The 24,769-nt window shown below is 43.3% G+C and overlaps 1 protein-coding gene across 1 annotated transcript; it reads right to left on the bottom strand.

Annotated features, from left to right (window-relative positions):
- Positions 1–233: 233 nt before the first annotated feature.
- On the bottom strand, positions 234–9,294 carry FGF16 (fibroblast growth factor 16). The gene is made up of 3 exons (XM_025985013.2): positions 8,839–9,294; positions 2,577–2,680; positions 234–1,225 (listed from the first exon to the last, which is right to left on the bottom strand). The coding sequence occupies exons 1-3, from the start codon at positions 9,110–9,112 to the stop codon at positions 980–982; spliced, it is 624 nt and encodes a 207-aa protein (XP_025840798.1). The 5' UTR covers positions 9,113–9,294; the 3' UTR covers positions 234–979.
- Positions 9,295–24,769: the final 15,475 nt, after the last annotated feature.

Genomic DNA, 24,769 nt, shown 5'->3' with positions numbered 1-24,769 from the left:
AGAGCTATTGGTCCAGGCTTTCCTGAAGCTTTGATTCATCACTAAGTTTAAAGTTATAAGACCAGAAAGGACTTCAGATAAGTCCCCTAAATAATGCTAATGTTGTTGGTAATAGGTCATCTAGGCTAGGTAGTTTGATGCTGACATCAGGAGATTCTAATAAGTTGGAGAAAAAGAAGCTAACCAGCCTTCTAATCCTACTAAATATACAACTCAATAGAATTAGACAATGGTTACAATATAAAATTTTATTGCCAATAAAAGCCTTTAATAACTCATTTATCCTGTTTCAGTAGGACCTTATTCTTTCTGATGAAAATCCAGTCATAGCATCTCTCATTAAAAATAAAATTATTTTGAAATAAATAAATATATAAAATAAATAGCATATTCATTTCATAAATAGTTTGTCCTTATGCACAGTATCCATGCTTACATTTTAATATCATTTTCTCACAACCTACCCCATCTCCCACTTCCAATGGCAGGAAAACTGCATGTCAGGACAGATAAGAAATCTCCAAAGCCAATGCAGGGATGGCCTGCACCAGGGTCATAGTCCCAAGGATTTTAATGAGACTTTTCTAAAACTCTGTATGTAGCATCTATGGCAGATTCCTTGGTCTTTCATTTACCCATTGTCAAAGTATTTGGGTAGATTGTGGGGCATGATATCCCTGGCCCTTGGGAGGGGCCCCCATTCTTTCTTGTGCCACCTCAGGGGAAAGAACATGAGTAAAGAAAAAATGTATATACAAGATTCCCTCCAGCCCACCCCTTCCACCCGTATCCCTCCCCCAAATAACCCAACTTTGATATACACTTTGAACAAGGGAATAGCTGGGTTGAGTTGAACAGGAAGTGCTTCTCTGTTATCTAAATTGATAGGTAAGAGGATTGAAAAGCTATGAGTATAGTGCTTGCAGAGACAACTGTGGACCTAGAGTATGGGGGTCACAGAGGTCATACTAGGGGCCCATTATCTATAGCGGAAGAGGTCTCTGGACATGGAGGGCAACTTAGAAGGATCTACTGGCCTGGGCAAAAAGTGAGTGAATTTCTGGTGTCGTTTAGTCCTGTATCCCTCCCGGGGTGAGCCGTCTTTATTCAAGGCCACATAATACTGTCTCTCCGAGTCCAAGTGTTTGTACAAGGTGGAAGCATAGGTGTTGTACCAGTTCTCTTCAAATTGTTCCCGGAAAACACATTCACGTGTGAGTTTCTTCTGTGAGGGTGAGAAAATAAAGCAGAGCCTATTAAATGACTATTTCTCCCATCCCAACTTGCTGAAATAGCAATAGCACATTGTTATAAGAAAAGTCAGTCCTATCTCCCAGTATTCCTGAGGCATCTTCTTTCAAAATAGCACAAAACAGTCCTGTCTGTATTGCCTTCATCCTCTTTCATGAACCACACAGAAATATTTTAGGTGACATCTTTCCTGAAGGCAGGAGACTGAAGGACATGGCCTCGCCTGGCTCTTTGAACCTGAGAATTTCTGCTATGGCCTCCCAGTGCTCCTCTGGCATCCAAGTTTTCTCCCTACTTAGGGCAAATAATGTCAAATCCATTGAGATTACAGTCAACCATGTCAACTAACAGGCAAAGGCCTTGGGTCTATATAAAGCTCCATGGGAGGTGAGTTGTGATCTCTCCTAATGAAGGGTCTCAGGCTTGTCAGTTGGAAAGTTCAGAAAAGATCTCCTTAAAAAGTTCCTCCAATCCGGCTACTTCAAGCTAGCAGTTCCTGAGGCAGGTCTCTTGCCTCTGTCCCTTTTCACACTTGATTCAGCTGGCATACTACTTGCTGGGGTTGCCAAAACTGAGTGCTGGGGACAGGCCTATCTCTTAGGTGTCAGGGAAAAATTTGCTCTGATTTCATGGGGTGCAGGCAGCAAGAAAGCATGCTATAGGACTCAAAAGGCAAGCCCAGGAGTTGGGATCCCCTGAAAGGGTTAAGGTCAGCAAAGTCACTCACCATTCCCCAGCTCTGGGCTAGCTTCCAGAATAGAGAACATGTACTGCAGCCAACCCAGTCCTAGCTGGGGACTTAGGGCTGTCACCAGACCCTGGAACCCTCACTCTTCATTTGTTTGTTTCATTTGGCCTCTGGGATTCAGCTGAAGCAGCCTGGAAACCAGGGACTGTGTTTTTAATCTCAGAATCTCAATCTGAAGGCCAGCTCTTCCACTGCCTATTTTTTGTGCCAGCTATCTGCTACTCCTCTACGTACCATTAAAATTCAGAGGTGCTCCTCAGGAGTATAAATGCCCCCAAACCGTTACAAACTGTTGACAAACCAGCACAGCTTACTATTATCATGAGACTAGCTGGCCCTCTAATGGAAAAGGTGAAAGCAAACGTACCGCAGAAAAGCTTATGTTTTGATGGGAACTGAATGAGTGAAAGTGTTATATAGCAAGTTCTTAGGCAGCCAAGAAGCAACTAGATGACATTAATCCTTTGCAGTAGATAGAAGTATTTCAAGTGCTAGATAAATGTTTTTATACTTTTTCCTTACATAGTCCAAACACTGGTGGTAATAGCCTCTGATGAAAAGAAAACCTTCAACTTACCGACCCATACAGTTCTCCTCGCTCATTCATTCCTAAGTACAGGCCAGAGTCCACTCCCCGGATGCTGATCAACCCCACAGCCAGACTAATAAACTCCAGGATTCCTAGAGCAAAAGAATGAATTCCATTTCTATTACTGATGTCAAGCTAAGAGGAAGCTGTTCAGGTGATATGAGCTACTGGTCATTTATCCCCAACTGGAGGCCAGCCCTGTATGCCTTTGGTGAGTTACCTTATGAAATTATCTTTTGCAGCAAGAATGGAACCTCAGAAAAGTTGCTGAGTCTCTCTCTGGGCTTTCGTTTTTCCATATATAAGATGGGTGAAACAATTTCTTACTCAACACTCTTAGACAAATGAGGAAGAGACCATGAGAAGGCTTTGGCTATGAAAGCTCCATAATTACAAGGTACTATTGATGTTAAATACTGCCATTTCAAGAAATGGGAGGGTAGCTTTCTACATGGAAGAATGTGGCTAGATTTCTGTATCTCCCCAAAGTCACTTCCCTCCTCCCTAGCTCACACAGCATTACCTTGTTGTCCTCTAGGCTGAATTTCTTTTGCACCTTCTTAGCTCCCATGTCCTTAAAGCCACATGAGGCTGTCAACTGCTTGTAGCTGACTCTAACAAAGGCCACACAGTCCACTCACTAAATCTGTGTCTCCTGCCTATGGCACAAGGCAAAACATGGCCTGGTGAGAGCTTTCTCCTAAAGTATGCTTTTAGCCAGTGTAGTCCCAGGCTGACAAGGCTGTCATTTTCCCCCTGTCTCTTTAGAATTTTAAGTTTATCCATGGCAAAGAGTTTGCAGGTAGTACTGGATTTGATCCTGACTTGATACTGATACAACTTTAAGGGGAAAGTTTGGAAGACATTCAGAAACATCCCTCTACCTGACAAAGTTAGAGATGAGGAATTGAAAATGTTTTAATTTACCCAGCAGCTGTAGGAGGAAAAAAAGATATCAACTTTTAAGAGGGAAAAAGGACCCAGAACTTAAAACCCAATGATGCTGAAGACTACTATTTTGTCTTAAGATGGTATATCTGTTATTCTATGGATATAAACATAATGGTCAAGTAGATTCCTCTTTGATATTCCTGTGTCTAACCATGTTTTTCAACATACAGACCAAACTTGATATGGTTGACTCACAGAGGCAACCAAAGGTATGAAATGAGCTCAGATCTGGCTGCTTTTCTTACCCCAAAATGCAATTCTTCAGGGTAATAACATTCTATGTACACTACATAGGGAGTGTAATTGATTCCTTAAAGATTACTTAACAAATTAAGTGGTTAATTTTGAAATCAGATTCAAAGCTCCAGTGGGAACTCTCCTTAAAAGCCCCAGTGATTTGTGCTGGTATATGGGTATGCAGGTGTGGCAGCTTTAGGGTACATGTTTCCATGGCCCAGTTGGAGCTCTTGGAAGAACGCAAAGTTCTGCTGCCATTGTATTGCCTCTAATGCTGAAATCCTTTAAGTTTTATTTTCAGGTTGTTCTTAACTCTTATACTACAAGAAAGGAGTTTTGGGAAAGGAGATTGACGAAAAATGATAGGAAGAGAAGGGCAAATAGCTAGTGTCAAGTAGGGGTTTAGGAGGAAGTGATTTAAAGGATCAGAACCTTTAGCTGCAAAACATAAGTGTCTGATTTTGGCTCTGCTTTGTTTAACATTTTAATACATGACTTGTAAGAGGACATAGGAGAACTGCCTACCTCAGTTCCAGAAGATGTACAGCTGAGAAGGTGACACAATCAAAATCCAAAGCAATTGCAAGAGGGTGGGAAAATGAGCTGACTCCAACCAAATAAGCTTTAATTAGAGTAAATGTAAAGTCCCAAACTTTGGTCCCCAAACTGATTACTCAAGAGGTTTTGTGTTTGTGTTTTGTTGGAGGATGGTGAGCCTCAAGCACGGATAGTTGAGTTAATCATACTCCTTGTTTTATGGCCTATTTTCATAATTGGTCTGTACAAGGGCTTTTTATTTATCTATTTCTTTCTATTTCCATACTCTGCTCCTATCCTCTTCCCCACTTCAAGCAACCATGTATACTTTCTTGAAAACATGTAATATTCCTATGTGTTTCCATGCATTTTCATTAAATACAAGTCAGCCCACCTTTGGAATGAGGAGATGTGGCTTAGCAGAACATACACAATGATGACTAAGAGATTTGACTGGACAGGGTAAGCTTAGGATGGGTGATTCATGATATTAAAAAGTTCATGTACAACTAGTCATGTAAAAATGAAAATTTCTCACAAAACTAATGTGAAACAAAAAAAGCTGATGTGATCTAAGGCTGCACTGACAGAGGTCTAGTAACTGGCATAAGGGAAGAGACTGGGGATACCTGGGTGGCTCAGTGGTTGAGCATCTGCCTTTGGCTCAGCGCATGATCCTAGAGTCCTGGGATTGAGTACTGCATCAGGCTCCTTGCATGGAGCCTGCTTCTCCCTCTGCCTGTGTCTCTGCCTCTCTGTGTCTCATGAATAAATAAATAAAATTTTTAAAAAAGGGAGGAGAAAAAAAAAAAAGGGAGGAGACTTCCCCACTCTGTTCTGCCATAGATCACACTGAGAGTGCTGTTTTTAGTTCTTCTGTGTTTAAAGAGGTCTATGGAAAAACAGGAGTATGTTCAAAGGAGAGTGGCTAATATGGCTAGGAAGCAAGAAACCAGGTTATGGTTCAGTTCTGCATGCTAAACTTTGAGGGATACCAGCCTGCTGGAACCTTCAGTTATTTCCTTTGCTTAGACAAATTGCTTCTGAGCTTCAAGTCTTAGTTCCCTCATTCTCTAAGTATCTCATGGCTCTGATCGCCCTGAGCTCATTAAGTAGCAGAGGGCAGCTTGTGATCTCACCATCCAAGACCTGGTGTGAGAACAAATCATGAAACACAAAAGGTGTGGCCATTTGAGTCACCACAGTTTTTCTCCAACTCTCTGTTAACCCTGATGCCAAAGGACAGATCATACAGGAATTCACTTGGGTTGTGTCCAGTAACAGGGGTCTCCAACAGCTGGAATCATCCCTGTCCAGCTGTCTTTGGGCATCATTTTCCTTTGCCAACTTTCCTATTAGCTGGATTCAAACTGTGGGAACCCAGTGGCACATGATGATGGAACAGATATACCTAAACCTCCTGAATCCCAGCCAGCATGAAGGGAGAGAGAAAACAAGCCATTTTCACATTTTCCCAGTTATAGTTGGAGAGTGGGTATTAACAGCAAAGTGTGGAGGTAAAATATTAAGTAGACAATGTTTGTCTCCAGTTCTCTCACCCCCTTCCAGGTCTACAACCTCCCTTCTATTCTGCCTCATCTTGACCTGTCCATCTCAGGTTCTGGCCTTTGCTCCACAATTTCCAAACTCTTCTTACATCTTTTTCCCCATGGCTTCAGTCAAAACATATCTGTCCTGAGCCCCACTGCTTCAGAACCTAGCTAGATGGTGGGCTAATGTGTCATTGAATCTGGTTCCATAACTTGCCTGAGTGCCCTTGGTCATCCTTTCAGGCCTTCTGGGCCAAGACAGTGCTGCATCGTGACAAATGAGAACCAGATTGCTCAAAACCCAAAGCAGCTGCATTAGCCTGCTCCATCACACCTGGTGGGAGGCCTCTCCTCCAGGCTGACTCCCAAGCTCTGCTCTGCCAGTCTACAGGTGCCCCTCAGGAATGCCAGGATCCCCATGAAACTCATGGAAATGCCACCTCCTGACTACTGATTGCAGAATGGAGTGGGAGAGGGGGGAGCATAGGCTATGGCAGAAGGTTATTATTTGGAGTCGTGGCTGCTCTTGGGCTCAGCCTAACTTGTTCTGAACACATGGATTCCAGGGTAATCCTTGGGGGCTCTGCTCTCCAATTACAACAAATAGTTATTTACTTTACATGGCCTTTGGAGACTACCTCCTCCCCCCAAGCAGAAATCTATAATATTTTATATCTTAAGTCTGGCCTACTTTACCCTGCTGGAATGTTGACTGCTAAAGCACTTATGGAATGTTAAAGTTTCGATTTATTGAATACCCTGGCTGATTAACTCAAATGTGGAGGGAGGAGAATTAGCAAACTCAAACACCACCTTCTTTGCCAAAAGCTAAACTGAGAAAGAAAGAGTAAATGTGTGTTTGAAAGTTGGCATTGGAGGTTACAAAGAGACAGCTTTGACTAGTTATCATTTCCTTTACGGGAAATACATGGAACGGCCAGGAAACCAGGGAAGGAGGAAAGGGAAAAAGGTGGTACAGAGGTGGTCTCAGGCAGTGTTATTTTAAAAGGCAAAACCAAAAATGAAGCAGTCAGTTAAGCAGCAATGAAAACATCCCTTCCTCCTGCCAGTTTTATTTCTTTTGGTTTCTCCTTAAACTTACCCTTAGCAGGCCTGAGAGATGAAAAGAAATCAAGATGCGTCCTTAGGGAGGTAATTAAAGACCACTTATCCCAAGAGCCTATTACTAATTTATGGTGACCTTGTAGGTTATTGGGCTCAGCTTAGGCAGAGTCAGACGAATACTAGCTGCTGGAAGCCAAGCTCATAGTTTCCCCACCTCTGATGCCCCCACCCTACATTTCTCCATCATTTCATGATTTTTCTTTTTATATATCAGAAATGAGCTACTTCAATATCTTTAGGCCATTTCTGGGAGACTTTGGGAGGTTCTGAGGCCAGGGTGGGAGTCCCACTCCTGAAGAGGAACAAAAGGGAACTGCAAAGTCACGAGTGATGGAAGGAAAAGGAGCCAAGTTACATCTCCCACTTCCCTGACCCCACCTATCACCCTTTTGAGGACCTGCTGCAAGTTTATAGACACCTGCACCCCTCCATTACTCCCACCCACCCCACACACAACCCACTGTATGCCAGGTCGGTGAGTGCCTTTTTCCAAGATGACATAGACCTCATTAGAGTTCCTGTTTGCTCCCAGCAAGGAACACCAGCCCTGACCTTAAGTTGTTTGCTAGACTTGGCCTTGCCCAGGAACTGGCCTCTGGGAGCTGCCCCCCCCCCCCTCCCCGCCTTTCACTGTGCACTCCAGATGCAGCTCTAGCAAGGCAGGGGAATAGGAGGATGGGGAGGTTTGGGGGGGAAGATGGGGGAGGGTGGAATAAAGAAGGGAATGGGTATCATGCTTGAGGGGTGGCAAAGCCTCTTACTGGGTTAAGGATAGAAGGTGTCCTTGGGCCATAGGGTTCTTGGGAGGAAGTAGAGGGCACTGGGGGATGGGGCTCCCAGTAAAGGTAGCTGTCACAGCACCTGAGTTATGGTTTAGTAGTGATAGGAAATTGAAAATAAAAATGGCCAAGTTACTGAGGAATGAACACATTTGTTTAGAAACCTAATGATCTCCAATCCACATCAAGGTTTTACTAATTATGCTTTTGTATGTGAGACAGACAGATGTGCCATTTAAACAATCTGCTGGGTGTTGGGCAGAGAAAATCCTGTTAGGTTGTACATTTCCTGTTCTGAGCTCAGGAGACACCTGTTTCTGGGTTTGGGAGTGGGCCCAGGACCACTTCCTCACTGTGAGGCAAGGAGTCCAGAGGTATATACAGGCAAAAGCTGACCTAGGGAGGTCCTCACACACTGGACAGTGGGAGGCTGTCCCAGTTTCTCCAATACCCAGCACGCCTTGCTGCCTGGATTGGCCTCCACCCCGGGCAGAGCAAGCCAGAGGCAGGCAGGTGCCACGGCTGCCCAGGCTGCCCAGGCTGCCCAGGCTGCCCAGTCCCCGTCTCCGCCAAAAGCGACTCCGGCTGGGACCGCCTGCCCACCACATCCATGGCCCACAAAGGCGTCTGCTCCAGACAATCGGCCACGGCCACGACAACCCTGCTGCCCTCGAGACCCCGCGCTGCAGCCACGGTGCCTGGCGTCCTCGGCGAGTGCTCCCCTTCTCCAACTCCACCTGCTTTCATCCTAAGCGCAGCGTCCAGTGTCAGAACGATTCCCTCGATATGGGGGAGGGAAGAAGGGTGGAGTGGGGAAAAGAGAGGCTGCACCTCAAGGTGCCCCCGCCTCTTCCCGAGAGCGTCTGAGGGTGCCAGGCGCCCTGACTCCGCGCTACTCAAGTTTGCACCATCCGATCCCGCCTGCCCCACGTCCCTAGCGGTCTCCCGCCTAGACGCGCCCGGACAGCACCGACCTGGGGGCGGCCCACGGCCCCCAAGCCCAAGCCCCGAGCCGTTGGCTCCCCAGAGAGCCGTCTGCTGGCTTCCCGTCCCTCCCTGCCGCGTCCTCACCGAAACGACTGTGGTCGTGGCGGGTGCCATGCACTGTGCCGTTGGGGAAGATCTCCAGGTGGAAGCCGGTGCGGCAGTAGAGCTGGCGGCGCCGCAGGATCCCCTTCAGGTGGGCGAAGTCTGTGGGCGAGCCGCGCTGCAGCTTCCCCTCAATCTGGCCCAGGCGCTCGTTCAGGAAACCCGAGGAGTCAGCTATGGGCACGTTCCCCACAGACGAGGAGAAGCCGTGCAGATCCCAGTCCAAGGAGGCGAAGACCCCCCCCACCTCCGCCATGGCGGGGTGCGCGGGGCCGAGTGGGGGCCGCGGGGCGCGAACTACCTCTCCCCTCGGCGAGTGCAGGCGACTTAGCGGCGCTTGTTCTCTCCCTCTCTCGCTCCGCGGTCTGCCTAGCTGCAGTTGACGTCTGTTCGCGTCCAAGGAACTTCTCAGCGGCGGGGCAAGGAGCTCCTGACCTTGCTCTCAGTCAAAGTGGCGCTTCCCCTACGCATCCATCTCCCTAGGCCTCTCATAGCTGGCTTCGTCGAGCTATCAGATGCAAATGGCACTTTATATACATACGCACTCCCCTTACATTGACATATTGGATATTTAAATACAAGCCACACCTCACTGGCATCCCCTCAGAGATTGGAGTGTGGTTCCCCCCCCCGCTTTGTATCCATTTGGCTCTTTTTGGAAGGGAGGGGGTGAGGGAGGAGAGAGCGAGCGAGCTTCACTCCCTCTTTTATTATGAAAAAAAATGGCAGGAAAAAGCTACACATTGCAGTGAGGCATAACTGCTTTTGGCACGTTTTTCTGAAACTGCTGATGAAATAACAGAGCCCACTGCGTGGAGACTGTTGGCGCCCACGGCCACTCAGGCTTGTTGAGTGGAGGTCTGTTGGCTGCGCGGGGGCAGTTCCCACCTCCCGCGCGTCTTCGGGCTTCTCGCGTTTGGAAAGTGGCTTGAGACCAGGGCTGCTGGGAGTTCACGCGTTCTTGAGCCCTTCTTGTTCCCTGGCTGCTGGAAAACTGAAGAAAGGGCGCCTGGCCTGGGACAGGAGATCCCTGGTTTCTTTGTTCTGTTGCCCATCCCGTCCCACTCCCCACCTGTAGGTGGGTGGGGGCTGAGGAAGTGAAAAATCCGGAAGCGAATAAAGTTGCAAAATTTGGGAATGGGGGTGGTAGCGGTCCCTGCCGGCACCGAGGCGGGGACTTTAAGGGGTCTGGGAGGAGCAGGAAACCCCACGGAGGAAAGAAGACTTTTTTTTTAAGGGACGTTTACAGTTTAGGAAAAGTATGGGGGTTTCTATGTTTCTAAGAAATAGAAAGTGATCTTTTTGTAAAATGATCTCCACCGGCTTTCTGGGCGCGCCTTTACAAGGCTCTCGAGAGCAAACTCGGTGAGAGGCCATTGGAAGCCTAGTGGGGGCTTCCACCCACTTCTTTTCTTGTTGGAAACAGGTGTTTCCTTGCTGTGTCCTGTGCCCTGCTCCGAGATATTCTATTTATGAAGAGCCGCAGTTGGAGCAAGATCTGGCGGCTTTCAAGGGCAACCCGTAACGTCATGAAGATTTGGGGAGCAGGTACCCAGACTGCCCAGCTCCCCCACACCTCTGCCCCCACCTGAACCCTGGGGCTCCTCTCAGGCCCTGGTGCTCAGCGTCCTGCTCGCCTATTAAACTGCGGTGTTGCCTGCCGTTTGCCCCCGCAGCGGGCTCTGGCTGTCTTACAGTCTCCGGCAGAAGCTGATCACAGCCAGCACCTCCACCTCCACCACACTCCTGTCTTTGCAGCGCCTCCTGCTGGAGAACCCATGTCTCATGGCCAGTTCGAACTCAGGGTCTCCAGGAAAGAAAACCGATTTAACTCAATTCAATTAGTGCAATCTGATTCCCGCTCCTGGGCACCCAAGTCCACTGCAAGCTCACTTTCTGGAACTGCCTGCAGCAGTTCTTGGTTTGGAACATCGTGGCTTGGTTCTGGTGTGCCTGCTTAGCTCAGACAGAACCGTCTGAGCCAAGCACAATATCCTGCACATAGTAGGGGCTCAGAAATCATCTTCTGTATGCTCCCAGTAGTAGGGAACACGGATGAAAATGCTCTTCCCATCGTAGGGGACACAGAAATGCAAAAGATGGCGTCCCTATTGGAGTATTGATGGATGAAATGACAGGCTATCTGGGATTTACTTTAATCCAGAGTGAGAAGACAGAAGGAGTGGAGGTATAGATGCAATAATACTATTCATATTTTACTAATTGTTGAAGCTGGCTGATGGATCCCTGGATGTTCATTTTAAATTCCCTCTGCTTTATATAAAAACATACACATGTGAAATCTGTCCTAATAAAAAGCTTTAAAAAGCAGGACTGACATAAAATGAGGAAATCCTTCCTTCCTTCTTCCTTCTTCCCTTTGAAGAGTTCATGGATCTAGTGAGAAGGTAAGGCTGAGGGGCGGAGGTTAAGATAAATATATAAAAGACTAGAGGGCCTGGGTGGCTCAGTGTTAAACGTCTGCCTTCATCGCAGGTCATCATCTCGAGGGTAGCACTCCCCACTTACCTGGGAATCGGCTTGTCCATTTCCCCTCCCCCACCTCAGGCTCTCTCTGTCTCTCTCTCTCAAATAAGTAAAATCTTTAAGCGACTAGAATACCAGGTAGTATAAGGTACACAGTGCTGTGTGAATTCAGAAAGTGAAAGAAGACCTATCTGGAGGGGTTTAGGGCTGGATTCTGGGCCAAAGTGTGGCCTTTGGTTTGGATGGACCACCAAGGGAAAATGGGAAGGATTTTGCAAATTCCAGTGGGCCACTTCCAGGAAGGGGAAAAGAGTAACAAAGCAAATGGGACAATTTAAATGATAAAGACTAATTCTTGGGAGTTTCAGTGAATGTCACATGAAATGATGTGGATGAAACTGCTTTGAGAAGTATGTGATTGTAAAGGATTTAGATGTCTCTGTGATGATATAAATAACACAATGATAATGGTGAAAGGTCATTTCCTCAACAATTACTTCAGGAAATTTCTGTACTCTTTGTCACCCAACATTCCCAAAGTCACCAACCACAGTTGCAGATCTGGTGTCCTTGCTGATCTAGGGTCAGAGATATAAGCTTTCTATCTGCCTTCTGGGGCTTTTCTGAAATTAAGCTGACCAATGATTCTATTTTAAAGATTTAATATTTATTTATTTGTGAAAGCGAGTGGAGGAGGGGCAGAGGAGGAGGGAGAGAGAATCCCAAGCAGACTCCGTGCTGAATGGAGAGCTGATGTGGGCTGGATCTCACAAACCAGAGATCATGACCTGAGCTCAGACTGAGAGAGGATGCTTAACCGACTGAGCCACCCAGGTACCCCCTGATGATTCTATTTTAAACAATGTTTCCATGAAGTGGCCCAATTGAGAGCACTTTTATGAAAGTTATTTAATTTTCACAACATTGTGGGTAGGAAGTGCCACATCCCTATTTTAGAGGTGAGGTTAGGTGACTAGCACAGAGTTGTATAGCTAATAAGCAGAGTCATAATTTCATCTCAGATCCACTGGGGGCAAATTACTCTCAATTTATGGGCCTTGGGATTATACAAAGATCAATGTGTTGAAGACAGTGAGATTTCAGAATATTTTGGTTTCTAGAAAACCCTCAGCAGGACATAACCTCTGGCCAGGGTTGAATATATGGGATGAGAGGAAAATGTACATAAAAAAAGAAGCAACCCCACATTGGGTTCAGGACAACACTTTTGAAGTGAGGATAACTTCACAGTGGTATTGTGAGGATGAAATGAAATCACTGATGGTAAGTGTCCAGCATTCTGTCTGGTATAGAGAAGACACTCAACACATCTGAGATCCCATCCTCCTTCCCCGATATCTTGTAAGGTTGACATGAAAAATAAAGCAACCTATGTGAAAAGGAAATAGAAAAAAACTCCTTAAGAAAAAAGAGTAACTGGGTGATGGGCACTGAGGAGGGCACTTAATAGGATGAGCACTGGGTGTTATACTATATGTTGACAAATTGAATTTCAATTAAAAAATGTAAAAAAAAAGTGCAAACCATAACTGCAATTAAAGTTTCAAAAGAAAAAAAGAAAAAAGAGAGTTCTGACTCAGGCTATAAGTGACCAGAAACTGAGGGCAGCCTGCTGAGATCTGTTCCTTGAGAAGGATATAATGAAGTTAAAAATGCTCCTACTCACTCTCACCCCCCCACACTACCCTCCTCAGGAGGTGGGAAAGGTTGTCTGAATTTGTTGCTTAGCCCAGTTCTTAATTTTCCCTACAGCATATGAATGTTTTCTCCTTTTTAACTTACTTTCCCGGAGAGGGGGCATGGGGAGTTATATTGCTAGGCAAATCCTGCGGGGAGCATAGCTGATAACACCAATTGCTTCTATTTACTAAGCACTCACCTTGGGTTAAGCATTGCCTTAGGTGCTTTACATGCATTATCTTCCTAAGCCTTATCACAATTCCAAGAAACAGTTTTATTCCCATTTTACAGCTGAGGATGCTTGAGGCCCAAAGATATTCAATAATTAGTAGCAGAGGCTGGACTTAAACTGTTGATTTTAATTTAGGACCTAACCCTGACATTACACTGCCTTAATCTATTTACTTCAAAAAGAACTTATATTGCTCCTTTGTCCTTTGTTCCTGCTTTTCCTTTCCTTCTGCTTTCTTTGTGGATGGTAGTATATAGTATAGCAGTTGCACATTTCATCTTTGCTGTCAGACTGCCTAGGTTCAAATCCCAACCTAAAGCCATTCTAGGTGTTGAAGCCTCAGTTTCCTCTTGCTGGATAATGGTGATGAAGAAGATGATGATGATAATAATCATGACTGCCTAGGGTTGCTGTGAGGTTTTATTTATTTTTTAAAAGATTTTATTTATTTATTCATGAGAGACACACAGAAAGAGCAAGGCAGAGACACAGGCAGAGGGAGAAGTAGGCTCCATGCAGGGAGCCTGACGTGGGACTCAATCCAGGGTCTCCAGGATCATGCCCTGGACTGAAGGCAGTGCTAAACCACTGAGCCACACCCCTGCTGTGAGGTTTTAAATGAAATAATACACAGAATGTACTTAAAACTGTGCCTGGCACATATTAAGTAGTCATTGTTCTTAGTATTATTTACATCCTTCCTGGCCCCAGTCATATTTCCTCCCCAGCTTTCCTTAAGCCATGCTCATTTTTTCCTAAGGCAGAGATGAGAACACTGGCCGAGTCACCCCAAAGCAATCAGTTCCAATTCTATTATTCCTTCTCTGTGATATTGGGCCAGTCTTGTTCTCTCTGGGCTTTAGAGGCCTGTCTCAGAAATGAGGTGATCAAACTGTCACCTCTCTGTGGGTAGGCAAGTAATGGGAAAGTGGCAGTCTGAGAAAAACAGGAAATGGCTCTTCTGTAAATTCCATATACTGAGCATTCAAAGTGTCTGGCATTATCTAAGTGCCTTACATTTCAATCACATCATACCACCACCAGGTAGATGCTATTATTATTCTGATTTTCAACAGATGGCAAAACCAAGGGCTGGAAAGATTAAGTAACTTGCTCCAGGTGATGCAGATTATAGGTGCTGGGGCTGAAATTAAGACCCTGGAGAGTGGCTTCAGAGTCCATGCCATTGGTCACTACACTACTCTGAAAAGTGTCAGAACCTTTTTCAAGAGACAGTGTTATGATGTTACCCCATCTTCTTCTGGACAAAGAAAGTCCAGGGTAAAAGAGCAGTCAGTTTTTTCTCCCCCGGTTGTTTATGGCTGAGTGTGAGAAGTCTACAAAAAGTCAGATGACATTCCAATTTCCCCATTCCAACTCTAGGGCCCAAAGAGGAAATGAAGTCTCTTTAGCTGGAACAAGCCCCCATCTTACCTGTGTGGTTGGCTTCCTGCAGTGAGAGTCAAGTCTCAAGTCTCCTTTGTCTCAGCCATTATTCTCCCATGGGCCTACCTGCAATGGGGGTAGGTAATGAACCATTTATTCTGGATGTAACTTGCCATTAGTTGGCAGGTGATGACATCTTTGTGAAATGACCTGTTAGTTCTGTGAGAGGAATGGGACACTGTAGAATGTGGCTCTAACCCTGGCAAACTGGATCAGTTCTCAGCCTGGCATGTGTGACTACAAATGTGAGTATCAATGGTAGATGTGTAGGAGCTGGGTGTTGGGAGAGAAGTATGAGCAGACTCTGATTGTATTGGTTTTCCCAACACAAATACATGCTTATATTTGTATATGACACTAGAAAATTTGCTGTTATAGCAAGAATTGTGTGTTTAAGGTGTGAATAAGTGGATAAGAGTATATGAATCTACAGAGCTCTTGCTAATATGATATATAATATGATGGTTGATGAATATATATGATGGTTGTGAAGCTAAGTTTGAATCCAAAGTCACTTCTTTTTTTTTAAACCTGAGATGATTATTTTAGCCCTACAATCTGATGACAAGTTTATTTCAGGAGATGCAGAAGCCAGTTGGAGGGGGGCTTCTCTGAGGTCCCAGTTTCCTTGGAGCCTTGCTGAGGTAGCCTTTTAGCATCTCTTTCTCACATAAATGAAGGGGAAAAGCAGGGTCTTCAGATCAGCTCTTTGCTTTCTGGCTATGGCCTACAATTAGCAAGACTGTCACTCTGCTTTGCTTCTCTGTCCCTAAAACTGGAGACTTTATCCAATTTCTGTGAGGGGTTTAAGTCTCATCAGTTACACTCTGATTTCTGGGAAATTCAGCATTTATTTGCTATGTTTGAAGCTATAGAAAGAGACTAAAGTTTCTGGTCTTCCCACAGAACTGCTGGTGCCACAGGCTTCCCTAAGGATAGGTTGAATAACCCTTTGCAAAGAAAATCACTGCAGGGTACAAGAGGGCAGAACAGAATTAGCAAGGAGTTATAAGTGTAGTTCATAGTCAATAGTTACTGGAGCAAGACACTAGGAAGAAATGTACATCTTGATTGGAGTGATTGTGGTCCTAGCTCTTGCTGCACTACTGTCTGGGACTTTGGCTAAACTATTTCTTATCTGTGGACGTCAGTTTTCCTAACTATGAAAAGAGGGGCTGGACTAGATCAGCCTACTCAAACTTTTATTTTTTAACTGAAGTAACCCTAATGACAGAGGAGCGGAAACATGAAATCCCCAGCATGAGTGGGGGAGAGGGGTGAATGGGGGTAACTCAAAGCAGCCTACTGTGAGCTTGAAGTATCTTTGAGGTCTTATCCTAAAAATGTGTAAACTTTGCATTTTCCTATATGATAGAGCCATGTTATTTTAATACAGAAGTATTTTGAATTTCTTATATTCTAGCAAAATTGACACTCTAAGGAAGCATTCCATGTTTATTCTGTGGCTTTGTGGATCCCCTGGCACACTGCCATGGACCTCTAGAGGTGTGCATACCCCAGTTTAAAAGTTTGGAAGTAAATGATTAAGATTCCTTCCAACTCTGACACTCTGTGTTTCAGTGACCTGGGAATATCTTCGGTGTCTTCAATAGCTGCACCCTTGGGATGCTGGACGTTTTTTAATTTTTAAATTTTATTTTTTTATGGCTGTGTCTGAACACTCTGTTTTCTAGCCAGTTATGCAAAAATAATGGAAACCCCTGATTTTGTTTCTAGAACAAGCATCTCCAGTGTTTCTTTGCTGAGCCCCAAATACAGGCTCAGGCTTATGCTAAGTGTCCTAAGGGAAGTCAAGAAGGACATTTATGGTACTATTATGGAACATAAATTAGGTTACATGAAGCAATAGAGGTTAAGAGTTTGATGAATTAAATACTAAATTGTGTGGTGTAGATTTTAAGTGCTGCAGAGGTTAAGAAGCAGAACACAGATGTGGGGATCCCTGGGTGGTGCAGTGGTTTAGCGCCTGCCTTTGGCCCAGGGCGCGATCCTGGAGACCCAGGATCGAATCCCACGTTGGGCTCCCGGTGCAAGGAGCCTGCTTCTCCCTCCCCTGTGTCTCTGCCTCTCTCTCTCTCGCTCTCTCTCTCTCTCTCTCTCTCACTCTCTCTCTCTCTGTGACTATCATAAATAAATAAAAATTAAAAAAAAAAGAACACAGATGTGCTTCCTGGAAGAGGTAATAGAGCAAGAGAGGGGTTTTGAAGAATAAGCATGGTTCAGATAAATGGAGTGGAGGAAGACTGGCATTCCAGGTAGGAGGAGGGCATGAATAAAAGGACTAGAGACTATCAGGATTGTGGCCCTCTTAGGTCTATCCCAGAGTCTTGCTCAGTAGCAGGAGGCATGGATGGCTGAAATAGAATCTTTTCCCCTCTGGGCATGAGTTATTAGCTACTTATCAGTCCACTGTCTTTTTTTTTTTTTTTAATAGGAGGCTATAACTAGGGTTGAATCCCTCTTCTGCAGGGAGTAGGAAATCCTTGGAAGAAAAAAAATGACTCTCAAAAAGGGATTTGGGAGAGAGAGTGGAGCATAAAAAATATCCAAATGACCTTTTGTACACTGTCATTCAATCCAATCTATTATTAGATATAGGTTTATTCTATATGCCATTAGATTTCTGGTCTTTTGGGTGTATGTTATTTCCTCTGGATTTCTTTTTTTTTAATTGAAGTGTAGTTGACATACAATATTATATTAGTTTTAAGTGTATAACAGTGATTCAATAATTATGTACATTATAAAATGCTCAACATGATAAGTGTAGTTACCATGTTAATGTACAAAATTACTACAATATTATTGGCTATGTTCTCTATGCTGTGCTTTTCATCCCTGTGACTTATTTATTTTATAACTGAAAGTTTGTATCTCTTAACCCCATTCACCTATTTCACCCTCCTGCTCCTTCCCTCCAGCAGCCACCAGTATGTTCTCTGTATTTATGAGCGTGTTTCTGGTTTTTGTTTGTTTGTTCATGTGTTTTTTTTAGATTCCATATAAAAGTGAAATCATATGGTATTTGTCTTTTTCTGTCTGACTCCTTTCACTTAGCATAATACCCTTGAGGTCTATCTATGTTGTCACAAAGGGCAAGCTTTCATTCTTTTTAATGGCTGATTAATAGTACACACACACACACACACACACACACACACACACACCCCACATCTTCTTTATCCATTCATCTATTGATGGACATCCTCTGGTTTTCTTTATATTGATAAAAATTCATTTTGAGGGACCTTGGATAGTGCCTGCACAGTTCATGTGGTTCAAGACAGCCTAGAGCACACGGGGGTTCAAAGCCTCTGTCCATGTCACCTCAGAACATAGTGTGTGGGCTAGAGTGAAGGGACCTGTTCAGGACCTGCTGGTGACTGTAGATGGTGATACCAGAACTGCCTCAGAGCATAACTTAAGAAGAGACACACCCAATTGGAGCAGATTCAGTGTTAAGGGGAGGTTTTGACAACAAGCCCAGGGAGGACTAGATTGTAGGTTGGCAGTTAGGACCAGGTTGCCTACAGCAGGCAGACATAGGTGTCTCTGCAGGGTGCAGAACCAGAATCCAGGTAACCTGGTAGCAGACTTTGGATAAGAGTCTAGGTAGTGAGTTGTGTCAAGGAAGTGCAGTTGCAGGTGGCAGGGACACATTACCAATAGTTTAAAAATCCAAACAAAGTGGAAATATTAATATGACTAACAAAAATAAGGAGGTGATGGGAGAGAAAACAGATGGAGATAAATAAGTGATGATTTTTAATTACTTTATTGAAGCATAATGACATATAAAAAGCTGTACATATTCAATATATACAACTTGATGTGTTTGGGGTAAATATATACCTTTGAAACTGTCACCACAATCTATGCCATAAACATATCCATCACCTGTGAAAGTTTCCTCTTATCCTCTTTATGTTTTTGATTATTATTGCTATTATTTTTGGTGATAAGAACACTTAACAGATGATCTTCCCTCTTAGCCAAATTTTATGTATACAATATGATATTATTAACCATAAGTACTATAGTGTACAGTAGATCTCTAGGGCTTATTCATTTAACATAACCGACTGCTGATTTATCTTTTCTACCAGGGAATCAAGTGATAACATCTAAAATTGAAATATGTAAATTTTAAAGTACTCCAGGGGCACTTGGCTCGCTCAGTCAGTAGAGTATGTGACTCTTTTTTTTCTTTTTTTTAAATTGGAGTTCAATTTGCCAACATTTATCATAACACCCAGTGCTCATCCCAAGTGCCCCCCTCAGTGCCCATCACCCAGTCACCCCAACCCCCCCGCCCACCTCCCTTTCCACTACCCCTTGTTCATTTCCCAGAGTTAGGTGTCTCTCATGTTTTGTCACCCTACTGATATTTTCACTCATTTTCTCTTCTTTCCCTTTATTCCCTTTCACTAATTTTTATATTCCCCAAATGAATGATACCATATAATGTTTGTCCTTTTCCGACTGACTTATTTCAAGTATGTGACTCTTGATCTTGGGGTCGGGGTCATCAGTTTGAGCCCCATGTTGAGCGTAGAGTTTACCTAAAATTTTTTTAAAGTACTCCAATTGTCAGAAAGGACCCAGGCTGGGTAAGGATTGGAGGGAGTGTCAAGGAAGCCCCTTCCCCCCTCAGTGCTAGAAGAATTTGGATACCTAGGGAATGACAGGGCCTCAGATATTGAAGGAATAAGGTAGGGGCTCAATCATAGGAACTAGGTATAAGGCAGGAACCTAGAAATCAGGGAAGGGACAAGAGCCTAGTTACTAGAACTGGAATTATGAGATCACAGCAGGGCCAGACACTACTTACTTGAGCCTCAGCTGGTGAGGTATGGATGGAAATGTCTTATATTTCCTCCTGATTCAGAATAGAATAAATCTTAGAGTCCAAGCTTTGTAGAAATGGAGGGGAAATAAAACCTATCAGTGGGGGTTAGGTGGCATTGGAAGGGGCATGGAGCTGGACAGGTCATCACAGTGTGATCCAGACAAGATCACATGACCATATTACCACTCAAAATGCCTGCAGCAGGGTCTAGAGATTATGTTTCCTCATTTCCTGTACCCTCGATTCTCCTCACCTCCCCAAGAAAGGAGCACAAAAGTGTTCTTTCATGGCATTGCTCTCACTGTCTGGACCTTTCCAAGACCAGGCTTTTCTTGATTAGCATCTCAGGCCCATAGTGGAGGATGAGGTCATGCTGGTATGAGATGAGATGACAGTATCATGACTTGACTGGCCATAAAACAACTGGTTAAAAGCTAAATTTTGTAATCTCATAGTTTACCAAGGGGTTGTGTAGTTCAAAGCAATAACCATGACATGAAACTATTTGTAAAATTCTGACTTTCTCCTGAACTGAGTGTGGATTAGGGGTTGGTTATGGTGGTGTAAGGGAAAGGAGAACTGAGAGCTGGGGAAGGCAAGCAAAGAAGGCCCAGATGGCTCAAGGGTGAGACCAGCACTCATGGTTTCTCTAAATGTGACAGGGGTCTCCTCTTCTGCAGATATAAAACGCTTTAAGATTTCCAAAGCAGAGGGTGCTTAACCTACTGACCCAACCTAGAAAAAAATAGTAATCCCAGTAGGAATTGCTTAGCTGCCTAAACCATAACTGGGTTTAGGGGCAGCTGTCTGCTTGTGTGGGGCAGGATGACTTGCCCTCCACCAACGGTTTGGAGCTGGGCTATTCTGGGGGCTGACAGCCTTGGGATTAGATACACACTGTAACTGGTGGGTCTCAGGCTTAGTCTCTGAGTCCAAGAGTGAATTTGTATAAGATATGAAATATCAGGTAAAGGACAGATATTCAGTGGAGAGTACCGGATGTGGAATCAGAACTGAGTTTGACTCCTGGCTTTATCACTGGCTGTGTGAATTTAGGCAAGGCATTTAATTCTCTCCAGTTCTGTTTCTTCCACTGTAAAACTGAAGCAACAATTGAATTTACCTTTTAGGTGATTGTGAGACTAAAATGTGATTAATATGGGTATGTATATATATATTATAAAATTGTCCATGAAGGTCTCACTGAGCTAGTAACACTGTTACTAATGGTAACTAGTTAGTTGCACAGTGATATGTATGTCAGGGTCTCTGTGGTTCTACATTAGTGGGTCTTGTGATTATTTTTCATTTCCATGACTGCTCAATACAGTGGTTTTTGAGAGGTGGGGAGGTGGGTTAAAGTAACTTTGCAGCAATAGAGGACTGTTTTATGAATGCATACTCCTTCATTGACTTTTCCCCTTTTTTATCATTTTTTCAAAGGATGGGAGGCAGCATGGTATGGAGCCAAGTCAGACAAATGGGGTTTGAACACCAGGTGTATCACTCAATGGCCGTAGAACCCCAGATGAGTCATGTTAACTTCTCTGAGCTTTATTTTACCATTTTCAGAGTACAGGTCTTTCACCTTCTTGGCTAAGTTTATTCCTAGGTATTTTGTTGTTTTTGGTACAAATGTAAATGGCATTGTTTTCTCAATTTTTCTTTGTGCTGCTTCTACACTACTGTATAGAAATGTGACAAATTTTTGTACATCAATTCTGTATCCTGTGACCTTACTGAATGCATTTGTCAGTTTTATTGTTTTTTTTTTTTGTAGAATTTATGGTTTTCTCTATATAGTATCATGTCATCAGCAAATAGTGAAAGTTTTACTTTTTTCTTTACCAATTTGGATGCCTTTTATTCCTTTTTTTAAAAAAGATTTTATGTATTTATTCATGAGAGAGAGAGAGAGAGAGAGAGAGAGAGAGAGAGAGACAGGCAGAGGGAGAAGCAGGCTACACTCAGGGAGCCCAACGTGGGACTTGATTTCTGGATCCTGGGTTCCAGGATCACGCCCTGAGCTGAAGGCAAACGCTCAGCCGCTGAGCCACCCAGGTGTCCCTTATTCCTTTTTCTTATCTGGATTGCTGTGCTTAGGACTTCCTGTACCATGTTGAATAAAAATGGTGAGAATGGATATCCCTGTCTTGTTCCTGACCTAAGGGGAAATACTCTGTTTTTTTTCCTATTGTGTATAATGTTAACTGTTGGTGTTTCATATATGGCCTTTTTTATGTTGAGGTATGTTTCCTCTAAATCTGCTTTGTTGAGAGTTTTTATCATGAATGGATGTTGTACTTTGTCAAATGCTTTTCCTGTATCTACTGAACTGGCCATGTAATTCTTATCCTTTCTTTTATTGATGTGATGTATCATGTTGATTGACTTGTGAATATTGTACCACCCTTGCATCGTGTGAATAAATCCCACTTGATTGTGGTGAATGATTTTTAAAAATGTATTATTAGATTTGCTTTACTAGTATTTTGTTGATGAATTTTGCATGCATAATAATAATAATAATAATAATAATAATAATAGATAATTGGCCAGTATTTCCCTTATTCTGTAATGTCTTTTCCTGGTTTTGGTATTAGGATAATGCTGCCTCATAGGATGGATGTGGAAGATTTCCTTCCTCTTCTATTTTTTGAAATAGTTTGAGAAGAATAGATATTAACTGTTCCTTAAATTTTTGGTAGAATTCACTCATGAAGCCATCTAGTCCTGGACTTTTATTTTTTGTTTTGTTTTAAATATTTATGCCTGGATTTTCCCAGGGAATTTTATTTTATTATTTTATTTTTATTTTCTATTTAAATTCAATTTAGGTAACATATAGTATATTATTAATTTCAGGGGTATAATTTAGTGATTCATCAGTTGCATATAACACCCAGTGCTCATTACATCAAATGCCCTCCTTAAAGGCCATCCCTCAATTACCCCATCCCACCACCCACTTCCCCTCCAGCAACCCTCAGTTTGTTTCCTAGAGCTAAGAGTCTCTCATGGTTTGCCTCTCTCTGTGTTTTCTTTTCTTTTCTTTTTTTTCAGTTTGTCTTTTTTAAAAAAAATTTTTATTGGAGTTCAATTTGCCAACATATAGCATAACACCCAGTACTCAGTCCATCAAGTGCCCCCCTCAGTGCCCATCACCCAGTTATCCCAACCCCCTGCCCACCACCCTTTCCACCACCCCTTGTTTGTTTCCCAGAGTTAGGTGTCTCTCATGTTCTGTCACCCTCACTGATATTTCCCACTCATTTGTGTTTTCATATTATTTTATTTTTCCTTCTGTTCCCCTCTGTTCATCTGTTTTGTTTCTTAAATTCCACACATGAATGAAATCATATGGTAGTTATCATTCTTTGACTGACTTATTTCACTTGGCATAACGCCATCCAGTTCCATCCATGCTGTTGCAAATGGCAAGATTTCATTCTTTTAATGGCCAAGTAATATTCCATTGCATATATATACCACATTATCTTTCCATTCATTCATCTGTCGATGGATATTTGGGCTCTTTCCATAATTTGGCTATTGTTGATAGGTCCTGCTATAAACACTGGGTTGCATGTGTCCCTTTGAATCAGCATTTTTGTATCCTTTGAACATATTTTCTTTCTTCTTTCTTTCTTTCTTTCTTTCTTTCTTTCTTTCTTTCTTCTTTCTTTCTTTCTTTCTTTCTTCTTTCTACTTTCTTCTTCCTTTCTTTTTTTTCTTTTGAGAGACAGAAAGAGAGAGGGGAGGGGCAGAGGGAGAAGAAGAGAAATCCTCAAGCAGACTCTCCACTGAGCATGGATCGTGGTGTGGGGCTCAATCCCAGGATCCTGAGATCATGACCTGAGCCAAAATCAGGAGTCAAACCCTTAACTGACTGAGCCACTCAGGCACCCCTGTATCCTTTGAATAAATACATAGTAGTGCAATTGCTGGGTTTTAGGGTAGTTCTATTTTTAACTTTTTGAGGAACCTCCATACTATTTTCCAGAGCCCCTTTCATGTAGTGGTCATGGTTCCTTTAGTTTTCATCTGAGAAACTTTTTATCTCTCCTTCTATTCTGAATGATAGCCTTGCTGGATAGAGTATTCTTGGTTGTATATTTTTCCCTTTCAGCACTTTGAATAAACCATGCCACTTTCTTTTGTCCTGTGAAGTTTCTGCTGAAAAAGCCACTGATAGCGTTATGGGGTTTCCTTTGTATGTAACTGTCTTCTTTAGTCTTGCTGCTTTAAATTTTTTTTCTTTGTCACTACTTACTGCCATTTTAATTATTATTTGTCTTTTTCTTAACAAAAAGATTTTATTTATTTGACACAGAGAGAGAGAGCACAATCAGGGGGAGTGGCAGGCAGAGGGAGCAAGAGAAGCAGACTCCCTGCCAAATAAGGATCCTGATACAGGGCTTGATCCCAGGACCCTCGGATCATGACCTGAACCAAAGGCAGATGCCCAACCAACTGAGCCACCCAGGCACCCCAAGCATCTGACTCTTGATCTCAGCTTAGGTCTTGATCCTAGGCAGAGGGAGAGAGAGAAGCAGGCTCCCCACTGAGCAAGGAACCTGACATGGGGCTCAGTCTCAGGACCCTGGTATTATGACCTGAGCTGAAGGCAGATGGCTAACTGAGCCACCCAGACACCCCTTAATTACTATGTGTTTTAATGTGGACCTCCTTTGGTTGATACATATATTTTTTTTCTTTGGTTGATATTGTTGGGGGATCTCTGTGTCTCCTGGAGCTGGATATCTGTTTCCTTCCTTAAATTTGGGAAGTTTTCAGTTATTATTTCTTTAAATAAATTCTTTTGCTCCCTTCTCTCTTTCTCCTCTTTCTGGGATCCCTATAATGCAAATGTTCTTATGTTTGATGGTGTCACTGTGTTGCCTAAATATATTCTCATTTTGCATATTTTCTTGTCTTATCTGCTCAGCTGGATTACTTCTCATTACTCTGTCCTCCAGGTCTCTAATTAATTCTTCTGCTTCCTGTAGCCTACTATTTATTCCATCTAGTGTATTTTTATTTTCATTTATTGTGTTCTTCATCTCTGATTGGCTCTTTTTTTATCTCTTTGTTAAGGGTCTCACTGATATCCACCACTCTTTTTTCAAGTTCAGTGAGTGTCTTTATAACCATTACTTTATTTTTTTTTTCAGGAC

Source organism: Vulpes vulpes, chromosome X, assembly GCF_048418805.1.
Source record: "Vulpes vulpes isolate BD-2025 chromosome X, VulVul3, whole genome shotgun sequence".
Classification (NCBI taxonomy): domain Eukaryota; kingdom Metazoa; phylum Chordata; class Mammalia; order Carnivora; family Canidae; genus Vulpes; species Vulpes vulpes.
The sequence above is the reverse complement of the archived record's forward strand: the minus strand, read 5'-3'. Positions and strand labels throughout refer to the sequence as shown.